At 46.7% G+C, this 12,822-nt stretch overlaps 1 protein-coding gene across 3 annotated transcripts in view; it reads left to right on the top strand.

Annotated features, from left to right (window-relative positions):
- Positions 1-9,637: 9,637 nt before the first annotated feature.
- The window catches only part of SLC18A2 (solute carrier family 18 member A2), a 53,742-nt gene continuing 50,557 nt past the window's right edge, over positions 9,638-12,822 (top strand). Inside the window, exons 1-3 of one of the 3 annotated variants that reach the window (XR_006283042.1) lie at positions 9,638-9,791; positions 11,049-11,133; positions 12,044-12,194. Coding sequence is in view for 2 of the 3 variants with exons in the window: in XM_038410736.2 (XP_038266664.1) it covers positions 12,074-12,194 (121 nt within the window). In the remaining variant the exon portion in view is untranslated. The remainder of the gene's footprint in view (positions 9,792-11,048; positions 11,134-12,043; positions 12,195-12,822) is intronic. The other 2 variants (XM_038410736.2, XM_038410737.2) reach the window with 2 other exon arrangements.

Here is a 12,822-nt window from a genome sequence, read left to right as displayed (position 1 = left end):
AATAAGGGTGCTCTGTTTCAAAATAACTTAATATAGTAACAAGTGAAATTGTTAGTTTGAAGTATTCTGAAATAGGAGGGTCCACACTCAGATTTAAACTAAAATAGCTAAAGGTGTGAATTACAACTGATTTAGTTATTTTGGTTTTATTTACTGTACAAGCCCAAGTTTTGCTTTGGAGCCCTTTCATGTGAGTATGTTTTGTGAGTGCAGGCTCCTCTCCAGAACGCATTAGAAGTTTATCTAGATGTCTCCGTAATTCACGTCACAGAATGGTTCTCACAATCACCAATTCCCTAACTACCAATTTTTTCCCTAACATTCTAGTCCCCTTTCACCACAGCCTGTCTGCATCTCTCATCTGCATCCCCACCTCTTTCAATGGCCTCCTCAGGGCATGAGAAAGGATAGACCCACTCTAATTTTACTGGAATGTACATCCCATCTAAGGGAATTTGTTACACCATGGTCTTCCCTTCTTATGACACTGGCCTACTCAACTCAAGATTGGGGCAGTTGAAGATAGACCCTACTGCAATGTCTCTAGATTCTGCCTGTATACGTATGTAACCCTTCTGCCCATCAGAGTTGGCAGCAACAAGGGCCAGGTTCAGTATCTAGGGGTTCCGTTTTAATAACACAAGGCAAAACCGGCTCGAGCCCCCACCGAGTGACCTGGGACAATTACTTACCACTCCCCTAGGCGCCTCTGAGAGGCAATACTTCCCCTCTCACAAACACAGAGTCTGAGTTCAGCAAAAGCCTTTTAATAAAGGAGGGAAACAATGCGGTATTATGTTGGGGAAACACAGCAAACAGGATTCATAACGCAAACCATGCGCAAAAGACCCAACCCCAAACTAAGTTTGACAGTGTCCTTTTCCCCTCAGGGTCTTAAGTCCAGCAACCCACCAGTCACCCCATCCACAATTTTCTGACCGTGGTCAATGCAGCCCTCAGAATTCAGAAGTTCCTCCGCAGAGTTTACCTCCCAGCCTAGGTGGAAGTGCGGGGAGGTAGCGGGGGGGGGGCATCTCACATGCTCCACTACTCAGGTCTACGGCCGATTGCCATGCCTCTCCATGTGACTCTGTTATAGTCTTCACCCCCCACTGCTCCTTTCCACCAGCCACCATGCTATCTGCTCACCGTGCCGCTCCGCTCCTCCAGCCATCCCGTGAACTGCTCCGCTCCACCAGCCATTCCAGCCATCCCACAAACTGTCTGATCCACCAGTCACTCAGCAAGATATCTTCAGGCCCCCTCACTACTTAACACAGCACTCAGTGATTTCAGCTTGTAGTAGGGGAGCCTCAGTGCTGGTGTACCATGGACCCAAAGTGAACTCAGCTCAGTAGCCTAATGAAATCAAAATTAGCTCTGTTATTCCACAGAGGAGCAGGTGCAATTGGTGTTTCAGGCTCTCAAAGGCAGCCCACACCCTCTCCCACATTCACTGGGTTTTGGAACCCATGTCCCTTGTCTAGTGAGTGCTACTTAGTTGATAGCGAGTCCCTCTGTAATAAAACAGCTTCACTGTCCTTGATTAACACTTTATTCTTCCTGCCCCAATAACAGAGAAACTGGGGATCCCACAGCAGCGAAAGTGACCATTTGGGCTGCTGTGGGCTCATGCTAGGCTGGATAGGTGTGCCTATGCAAACAAGATTAGCTCCTGAAGTTCTTTTCCACAACTTGCCACAATTCACCACCAGATTGCCAGGGTAGAGCTCATCCTGACTCTGCATACATAAATCTGTCTCTTCCTGATCATCCAGTTCAGCAATTCTGGCCTCAGGATGCTGGACTTATGTTTTGAGGACTGTGAGCTGCTTGTGTCAGTTGTATACATACACCTACACAGTTGTACATTACAGACTTTGTGCAATAAATTGGGTAGCCCACACATGGATTGATCCGTTGTTGATCTTTAACGTCCATAGTTATCTTGGGATTTCTATTCTGTGACTGAGGACTAGATTGAACTAGTTTTTCTCTTTAAATATAAAGATGTTTGTGTATTTGTTCTGTGATTTTACTTTACTCCACTATCTACTAACTGAGCAGCCCTTCAATGCCCAACTTCCACAGTAGTATAAACTGACTCTGTAGAAATAAATGCTCATTCTGCCAGTGCCTCTCTAGATTTGTGGATGAGCTGTGACTAGCTGGCTAGCTCTGTATTTATACCTCTCCAGCCCAAAGCAAAAGGACTTTATCCCTCCCATCCACACAATTATGATCAATTGCCACACAATACAGTTTTTACCTTTGACTCATTCACTTCAAACTCTCACACGCTAGCAGTCTTCAAAGAGACTACCCCCAAAGAGACTAGTTCAAAGAGACTAGTTTTATTAGCTGGCTCTTATGGCAGTTACATCCCTAATAATTAGATTCCTTTTGTCCAAGGGACAGTGCTAATATAAAATGTATGTATTTTCAAAAAGTTGCCTTGTCTCTGTTACTGGCATCATTTAAGAGATTTGCAGGTACACATGAAAGCTACTGCAATATGCTGTTTGTCTAATTTTGCATTATAGTTGGGTTTTGCATCTCATGCAATATGTGACAACCCTCTGCTGCACAGGTGTGCTAGTTAAGGGACGAGAGTGTGAGGAACCTTCTTTCTCCACTTGTGTGCAACTGCAATACCGGACTGCAACTTATAGAAGTCATTACAGCAGGAGGCAGGACCAGGTAACTGCTCCACTAATGGTAGATAGCTTTCTTGGTGTTGATTTTCAACTCTATTAATTGTACAAAGGCCTGGAGATCTTGTTTTGGCTTGCATGTCTCTGTGGGTATGGGCTAGCAAGCTGATGTCATCTTCAAAGTCCAGGTCCTCCAAGGAGGCATGGTCTGCTGGATAATGGGTCTGGCTTAGCCCCTCAGCACAATTTGCTGTTGTGTGATCTGAGGGGAGGTATGCACACAGATCCTTGTTAAAGGAGCAAGCCTTATACCAGCAGGATGGACCTGGGACCTACCACGAGTCTAACACGAGTTATGACACACACATTTGAGTAGCCATATCCATGCAGAGCAAAATTTAACTCTAAATGTTGATTAATAATAACCCTGACAAAGCAATATTTCTCTTTTCTCTCTCTCCTCCTAAAACTATATGTCAAGGTGAAAAGAAAAGGAGTACTTGTGGCACCTTAGAGACTACAAATTTATTAGAGCATAAGCTTTCGTGAGCTACAGCTCACTTCATCGGATACAGACTAACACGGCTGCTACTCTGAAACATGTCAAGGTGAATTATAGTACCTATATGCTACATACTGTACTGCAAAACACACTGCATATTCCAAAAGCATGTGAAATATGAAATACATTATTCAGGAATCTAATTACCTCCCAGGGTTACTATTAATTAGTAGCACACCTGTTAGGCACAAAGAAAAAAAAATTCTTGCGGGACCTACAGAGGTGAAAAAGCTGACTATGGATGTTTCATATTATCAGTGGAATAGAAACTGTGGCTGTATAGTTGTTATCCAAGACTTGTTTTCCAGCTTAGTTCACAGGAAGGGTTTCTAACAAAGTAAATTTCCTCATAGTAAAAATAATTGCAAATGACTAATTACTACAATAGACTCAGATAATTATGAATTTTTGTAAATGGAACACACAGTGTAGAAATAACTGTAAAATATAAAGAGTGGGATCTTAAATTCAATAGGAAGATGAGGAGTGTATTTATGGATATACCCTGGGGCCACGTTTCTCAAAAATATGTGCCAAAAGTAGGTTCCTCATTTGATACTTAATAGACAAAACGGCAACGGCTGCAAGATGCTGCAGCAAAAAAAAAAAACTTAAAAACACCATACATCATCATTAGATAGTTGTCAGGAAGAATAAATAAAGACCAACAAGCAGTTCAAGACAAAAGCAACTTAACAATGAAGACATCAGAACAATGAAATATATGGAGGCAGTACTTTAGTAATTTCTGCATGGTGGGACACCACTGCGACACACGTCCCTCTCTGGACCATGATGTCTTCTTCTGGACACTGCCCTCCAGCAGTGCCCACTACTTCATTCTCCCCCCTTCTGGGGGTATATCAGCAGTCCTAGTCCACACCTGCCTTCATGGCCACCTGCCATCCTAAAGTCTAGTCCCTTGCCTCAGGGACAAGGTGCAGTCTATGGGCCACACTCCCTCATGGCAAGGTGCAGTGCAGGGGGGGGGGAAGGACCCAGCCCCACCCACTACTCTAGGTCCCAGCCCAGGGACCTTTTAGCAGCAGCCACTTGCTGTCTTCCTCCATTCCCCCTCACTGCCTGCCTTCCTTGGGCCACTTCCCCATAGCCCTAGCACCCACTCAGACCTTGTTTCAAGCCCAGAGCCCCTCTTTCTACTAGGGGCCAGTCCTGCTCCCTTGCTGTCAGGGGAAACTGTGCTCTTGGCTGTGCTGCAGCCTTTATATAGGGCTCAGCCTGGCCCTGATTGGCTGCCCACAAGCCCTTTCTGATTGGCTGCCCATCTGCACAGCCTCTCTGGCCTACTTTAACCCATTTTCTCCTGGAGTGGGGCAACCATCCCACTACAGACTCCTAATACCATATTTCAGCACCTAAATTAGTGTCCTAATTTTTCAAAATTGCTGACTACCCTGCAGCTCCCAATGACTTCTGTGTGAGCTTTAGAGTGGTCAGAACTTCTGAAAATCAGTCTTCTTATTAGGTGCCAAAATATGGACCTAAGAGCCTACTTTCTCTTCTTTTCTTTCTTATGCCTCTCTATTCTAAGCAGAACATAGGGCCTTCATCATCTTTGTTGATATCCTGCTTCAGTCTTAACTTCTTCCCATGTCTTTTTGTGAGCTTTCAATTCTGCTTCTGTTGTGCATTTCCATGTTATCCTTGGTCTACCTCAGAGCCTCTTGCCTGGGGTTCCACTCCAATGCCTGTCTTGTTATGCTATTCAGGTCTTCCCTCCATGTATGTCCTAGCCCTCTCTTGTTTTGTTCTGTAATTTCCTGTTCAATTGGTTTCCTCCTGAATTCTTCATTTGTGATTGTTTCTGGCCTTCAAAGTGACTTCTTGCCTTGACATGTGTGCTAATGTGGGATTTCCCTACTTTGAAACAGAATTAGATCTCCTGGAAGAAACTGGCTTCAGACAGGACAACTTTCTTCACACTTATATAATTAATAATAACTGGAGGTATTTGGGTCAGAACTGGCAAAATGTGCTGATTTCAGATCCCAAGTGTGATACACACTCATAGAATCCATAAAACACAGGCATGTTTGAAATGCTGATAGGAAATTAAGAGGAATGCAAAACACTAAAGTAATGCTTTGTGATGATCCAAAATTTACCAGTTAGGCTGCCTGAATCTGGGCTGCCCTTGGGGATCCAGGGTGAACTTTAGCTACCAGAGGAGGAATGATGAGAGACATGGCTGTAATATACTTCATTTTCTTTCCTTTTTTAGTTGTAACAGTTAAATAAGCCATAGGAAATAACTCAGCAAAATGACACTCCTGCCCACTAAATGTGGAAACAGCATGCCCATTGCCTAGGGCAACATCGGGCTATGCATGGATGATATATTGCTGCAGACAAATCTTCATCTATTGTTGAAATCTTGACTACTAAATAATTAGCAATGTCAGTGCCATCGCTAGCTAGGTGCTTATCTTCAGCGGCAGTTACATCTTCAGTAGCAGTAACACTGACTCTTTGCTTTGGCTTTGCCACTTTATTTGACTATTCTAACTCTATGACTTTATCTGTCAAAGTCCAGGTGTGAAACCCAATGTGAGAGTTGAGGCTTAAATGCCCTTGACATCTTGGTCTTTGACTTTGTGATATCCAACCTACCTTTATCCCACACTGTAATGAGTTATGAGGTGCTGTACACATCCTCCATGTTAAACTGGTGACTCAACAGTTAATCTCTTTCCTACCACCACTTTCCTTTGCAATAAAGGAAAGGGTAAAATTTTCATAACCACTTACGTCATTTAGGAATGTAGATCCCATTGACTTACACTGAGACTTAGGCTCTCTCTCAAAAATTTTATCCTGAATCTTACTGAAAGTCAATGGACTTAGGAGCCTAAGTGCCCAAGTCACTTTTGAAAATGAGACTCTTAGGTCACTTAGGTGCTTTTGAAAGTTCTACCCAATGTATATAAACATTTTTAATAATTCATTGAATAATATTATTCAATCTGGATTGCAAAAACATACCTATTTTAATACTTTTTATTTTTTCTAATATATCTTAAGTGATAGATATTACGAAAGAGTAGAGCTAATCAAAATATTTCAAAATATGAGATTTTGACTAAATGTTTTCTCGACATTTCAAATACAAACAACTGGAGGAAAAATTCATGAAATTTTGCCCACATTTTTCAGCCAAGCACTTCACTAAGCAGTTGCACAACTATCAAAATCTTAACAGTAAAATCTAGTCACAAATTCCTTCCACCCTTCAGTTCAACTTGGCTGTCATATTCTTTTTTGCTTGGTTTTCAGTGAAAAATGATGGCATATCCACCTTTATATTCATTGGTATTGAGTGTCTGGCAGTCAGAGTGTTAGTTGTCTGGAAACAGGGAGAAAGTAGGAGAATGAGAAGGGCTGTTATTTAAACTCTAACAAAACTGAGTGGTCAGATGTTGTCAGTTTGAAGAGCAGCATAGAAAACACAGAGAGAGAAAGAGAGGGAAATGTTCTAGTAGAAGAAATGTCTTTTATTTGAAGATGTTTATAACATGGCCTCAGTAGAGCTTATTAAAGAAGCATCTTTGCTTCTCTCTCTATCATCCATATGACATGCAACACTGTGGGGAACAGGTCTACTTGAAGATTACGTAGGACAGCACTGCTAGAAATTAATTGTCTTTTTATTCACAGAATTTCAGAGAAGGTCCAATTCCGCTTTTTCCTGATGTAATATTACTATTAACATATCATTAAAATTCATCCCTTATTAATGCCATTCTCTGCTACTTGCAATACCTATAACAAATATTTCCCTTTCCCTACTCAGTTCAATGGGACTTCTCAAATGAGTAATGTTACTTGCATATGTGTTTGCAGAACAGGATTCAGTAATTGGAGGGCATCCTCTTTCTCCTCACTAAAGTAAATTATGCTGTTTAATTTATCATGAGGGCAGAGAAGAAAGTCATTACCCCTTGTTGGAAGGTTAGGATTTTAGTCCTAAGTGTAAATGTGACTGAGTCCTGGAGTTTCTAGTTAGAAAAGCCATGTAAATATGCACAAAACATCTCCAACATTTTATACAACAATAGGAAGACTTATTGATATTCATGATCTAATAGTAGAATATATCAATTCATTCATACATCAGAATATACGTTTTGTACAAGATACTGGTAGAATATCTCAGTGTAAAATAAAAATGACTTATGTAGGGACAGAAAAAAAATTTCTGGAATACTTTGAACACTATTCCATTATTATTAATTATTAGAAGAAGTTATGAATATATAGTAAATAATATGCTTTACTAAAATTTACCCCTAACTACTGAAACCACTTAGATTTATTTTCATTTACTTCAGTGGCAGTTGGATGATGGCCCAAGATGGCCCAATTTAGACCAAATGCATTTTTTCTCCCTCAGTTACCTACATGAGCAGAATTTCCATCCCATGATGGAAACGTCCTTCACTGAAATATGAAACTGTATTGCTAGGAAGTCCCTGATATAGAGGCACCAGCAGAAGCTTAAAACCCAAAGGATTTTGTTCAACAAAATTTCCAGCAAAATCTGCAAAATTTATAAAGACTCATCTGGTCAGAAAGGGGCACCAACTTGATCAATTAACTTTGTAAACCTTGAACAGCTGAAGCGTGCAACACAGCCTAAGAAATAAGCTGCTTTTCCAGTAATGCCTTCAGTTTAAGTCAACTAGGGTCTGATCCAAATCACATTGAAATCAATGGAGACTCCCACTGAATTAAGTGGATTTGAAACAGATACCTTGTGAAGAATAATTGGAAAAGTATATGAAAGTCCAGTAGAGTTGTTTTTTTTTGAAAGCAGAATATGTTATGCAGCTCAGACAGCAGTGCTATATGAAAATGCAACTATTTAACTTTTGCTGCTTGATCAGTACAATGTACAGCTGCACTTCTATAACTGCCAACCTTTACATTTTCTGTAATATAAGATACAAAGGATATTGAAATAAATTCCTAATGATTGTAAATAAATGCAGCAGTTTGAGAAGAAACATGCAGATGTGCCAGGGAAGGGGGTTATTTAATCTCAGATCAAACCACTTGATCAAGGTATTTAAGAAAAGAACTAGTAAAATCATGGAATTTGGTCTGCATAACCATCCCAGCAAAGAGGCTGCTCTAGCTATAGGCAGCTGCTTTGGGCCCTAGAGGCGGCTGGGCCAAACCTGAGTGTGACACGGCGTGCCAGCCAGGTCACAGTGCTACTCACTGAGAATTGGCCCACCTGCCACCCCCGTCCTGAAGTAGGGGTGGCCAGGTCAAATCTGAGTGGTGTGCTCCCCACTTCTGCCAGAACCACGGAACCATCCAAAAGCTTGCTGCACTGCCCCCCTTCCAGCCCCTTCTTCCCCCTCCCCCCAAAAAATCTGACATCCCCTCCCAGGGGGCAATCCCCAGCTGAAACGCTGTGTTCCACGGGAAGAGGGGTTGGGGGGAGAGGGTACACTGAAGTTTTGCCTGTGGGGGCAGATTGTCTTGAGTGCTTCCCAGGCAGGCCGGGAATCTGAAGTGTTGGAAAGGTTTACCGAAAACAAACAAACATCTCCTCTGTGAAGCTTAATCATAGAATATCAGGGTTGGAAGGGACCTCAGGAGATCATCTAGTCCAACAAGGGTATTTAATTTCGCTCACTCTTCCAAGTGAATGAGGAACCTGTGCCCTCTTCTATGGGGATACACTTAACTATATCCCCGTCATAGCATGGCTTCCCTGCCGTGACACCCACGCCCTGGCGTAGACGATTCTTCCTACGCCCATGTGCCCGGTAGTTGGCTCCTTCCCGGTGGAGCACAGGCCAGCCTGCCTTACCGAGCCTGTTCCAGGGAGGACGAGTCCAGCCCAGCCCGCATTCCCCTCGCCTGCAAACAGGGTCCGCTTCACACCAACTCCCACCCCAGTACCGAGCTGAGTTTTACGCACACGCGGATTTAACGACGGGCCCGGAAAGGTCCCTTGGGCGCTAACCGTCCACGTGCTGTGCCCGGAGTCTGTGCCACGGATCCTGCGGGCGCCTTGCTGGACCCGGCCATAAAATCCCGGAGCCTCGCTCAGTCCCAGCCCCACCAGTAACCCCCAGCAGGCTAAATAAGCCCCTCGCCTTCCCCTTTGTCCGTCCGCGGGGCTCCCGGCCTCCGCCAGGGCGTTAGGGGGCATCTGCAGGGAGAAAAGCGGCTTCCTCCGCTCCCGGGCGTCGCGCTGGCGGGGCAGGGGCAGTCCGCAGCACGCGGTGCCTCGCCCGGGCAGGCGCTGGCTCCCCGGGGCGCTGGGTGGGAGGCAGAGGCAGCGGGGGCTGCGGCAGGGGCTTGGGCTGGCAGCGGGGCTGCCTGGGGCAGGGCGCGCGGCGGCCCTTGCCCCCGAGGCGCCTGGGGGGGCGATAAGCATCTGGCGTGACGTCAGGGAGGAGGCTGCTAAGTGGCGCTGCCCAGAGGCGCTCGGGGCTCTGGTCGCGGCTCCCCCGGCCCAGCAGGACGCCAGAGCGGAGCCCAGGCGGGCAGGACCCGCGGAGAGCGGACAGAGAGCGGCGGCCAAAGAGCCGCGCCGGGTAAGCGCCAGAGCAGCGGGGGCGCCCCGCGGAGCTCGCCCGCCCGCCAGTCCCGGGGGATGGGGGGGGGACGAAAGAGAATGGGCGGGAGCCGAGAGCTGGGGGGAGGGAGCAAGGGCACAGAGTGGGGGCAGTGGCAGAGACGGGGAGCGGCGATAACGGGGGGCAGGAGGCTGTGGGGGGCAGTGATAGTGGTGGGGGTAAGGGGAATGTGGGGGGCAGTGAGCGGGCTCTGTGGAGCGTGACGGGGGCAACGGCAGAGACGGGGCACAATGATAGCTGGGGCAGGGGTAATGTGAGGGGGCAGTGATAGTAGTGGGCTCTGGGGGGCTGTGCTAGTGGGGAGCTGTGGAGCCTGAGGGGGACGGGGAACGTGGGGGGCAGTGATAGTGGGGACCTGTGGGGGGCGGGGGGCTGTGCTAGTGGGGAGCTGTGGAGCCTGAGGGGGATGGGGAATGTGGGGGGCAGTGATAGTGGGGACCTGTGGGGGGCGGGGGGCTGTGCTAGTGGGGAGCTGTGGAGCCTGAGGGGGACGGGGAACGTGGGGGGCAGTGATAGTGGGGACCTGTGGGGGGGCAGGGGGCTGTGCTAGTGGGGAGCTGTGGAGCCTGAGGGGGATGGGGAATGTGGGGGGCAGTGATAGTGGGGACCTGTGGGGGGGCAGGGGGCTGTGCTAGTGGGGAGCTGTGGAGCCTGAGGGGGACGGGGAACGTGGGGGGCAGTGATAGTGGGGACCTGTGGGGGGGCGGGGGGCTGTGCTAGTGGGGAGCTGTGGAGCCTGAGGGGGATGGGGAATGTGGGGGGCAGTGATAGTGGGGACCTGTGGGGGGCGGGGGGCTGTGCTAGTGGGGAGCTGTGGAGCCTGAGGGGGACGGGGAACGTGGGGGGCAGTGATAGTGGGGACCTGTGGGGGGCAGGGGGCTGTGGGGCATGAGGGAGCACTGGCAGAGACAGGGAGCAGTGATGGCAGAGGACTGCTGGGGGCCGTGATAGTGGCGGGGGGGGGCTGTGGAGCGTGAGAGGGGCAGCGGCAGAGACGGGGACCAGTGAGAGTGGGGAGTAAGGGGAATGTGAGGGAGCAGTGATAGTGTGGGGTGGGGGCGGTGACAGCGGGGGGTAGGGGACTGTGGGGGGCAGTGATAGTGGGGGGGGCTCTGGGAGCCTGAGGGGAGCAGTGACAGCGGGGGCAGAGACGGGTTACTGGCCAGCGAGTGCTGTCCTTTCGATGAGACTGTCACATCTTTTGCAAACCTCCAGCCTCCCATCTGCCTGGTGGTTCAGAATCGTGAGCGAGGCGCGAGTTGAGCCCTGGCAGCAGCAGCAGCAGCAGCAGCCGCTCCTGGTGAGAGTAAAGCATTTGACCCTTTCCTGGGAAGGGCCGAGTTCCCATCTATAACTCAGCCGTAGGACAGTGAATTGGAGCAGCTGAATGAGACAGAGCACTTGGAAAGGGGGCCGTTTGCTAGACGCTCTTGTTTTACTGCAGATTCACGCCAGGTGCTGCCTTCCCTCCTGAGGCGGGGCTCCCAAGAACAGTTCGGCCGCACTGTATTTGGAGCTGGGCAGGCCTGGGACAGATTGAGCCCGGTCACGGGGGTACAATGTACCAGCACGGCTGAAATGGCCCCGTTAGTCCTTGCAGAATCTAAGCTTCCTTTACAAAAAATAAGTTTTTAGCCCGTAAGGTTAAGAAGTTCTTGCAAACATGAACCAATGCAGGGATGAGTTTGCAAGGGGAGAGAAGGAAACCGCGTTGTACCACCTCTGTTTGTGGGGAAGGTCTCAAACCCAGCGGAATGGCTGCGATTCCTCTGTGCAGAACCGGTGGCTGGTGTGTAAGGGGCACAAAGCGGGGAGACGGGAGTGAAGGCTGAGTAGATTTGCTCCATTTCTCCGCAGCAAGAGGATACAGAGGACTAATCCTCCTCCACGTGTTGGGGGCAGTTGTGCCAAGCTGTTGGGTTGCAGGAGGTGGGAATTTCTTTCACTTTATGACACATAATAATGACAATTTGAAGCCAGGATTTAACTGATCATTTTGAGAGAAACATCAGGCTAGTCTAAAATTATGGGTAGAGATCTAACTACGCCTCTACCGCCCACCCCTGAGTAAGAAAGAAACTAAACACGTCTAAAAAATTCCCCTATTGCTGGAAATGGGGAAACAAACCTGCGCCAACTAAGTGGGTCATGAAAGCAACAGGGAGACAGGCAAATCCAGGAAAAGCTAACTCTCCTTTATATGTTTGCAGTGTAAGTCATTGCCGGAGGGAGCCTGAGCCATGGCTTGGAATGAATTCAGTGTCCTCAGCTGGCTCAGGGAGAGTCGGCAGTCCCGAAAACTAATTCTGCTTATTGTTTTCATTGCATTACTCCTGGACAACATGCTGCTTACTGTAGTGGGTATGTGGAACCTTTTCTTTCCAACTTATTTTAACAATAAAACCCCCTCAATGGATGCACTGAACAGTCTGTGTATCTTCTGCAAGTTTAATTGGTGTTTCTTTCTAAATAATATATTATCTACAATATATTTTTTCAAATTATATATGAGATATTCTAGATACTGCACAAATACATACCCATTCACCTCATAGTTTTGGTTTAGTTTATATTTATTTAAAAATACATGATAATTGTCTAAAAAGTTCTTCACAGATATCAATTACAGGTATCAGTAATTTCTAGTCAGAAAAAAATTATCTATCATTTTCTAAATTATTTTTAACTGTGCAGCATTTTCTTTCCTCTGTGGTCATGATGCAAACCAGAAGGACAGGCTAGATAACACTTGAGAAATATGTTTCCTCATGATAATTCTTGTGCACTCGCCCCCATCATCATTGTTCTTACCAGATGATTTTGGTGGCAAAGCAATATTATTGAGTCAGACTAATATGAAGGCCTTTTAGATTGATTTTAAATAACTCACAACTAGGTTTAGTAAAATCAACTTTGATCAGAACAACATTGAAACCAATGGCAAAAGTTCCATGGTATATAGGAAGGACCTAACCACATATTAGGATAG

This window comes from Dermochelys coriacea, chromosome 7, assembly GCF_009764565.3.
Source record: "Dermochelys coriacea isolate rDerCor1 chromosome 7, rDerCor1.pri.v4, whole genome shotgun sequence".
In the NCBI taxonomy this organism is placed as follows: Eukaryota; Metazoa; Chordata; order Testudines; family Dermochelyidae; genus Dermochelys; species Dermochelys coriacea.
This window is presented reverse-complemented; position numbering and strand designations above follow the sequence as displayed.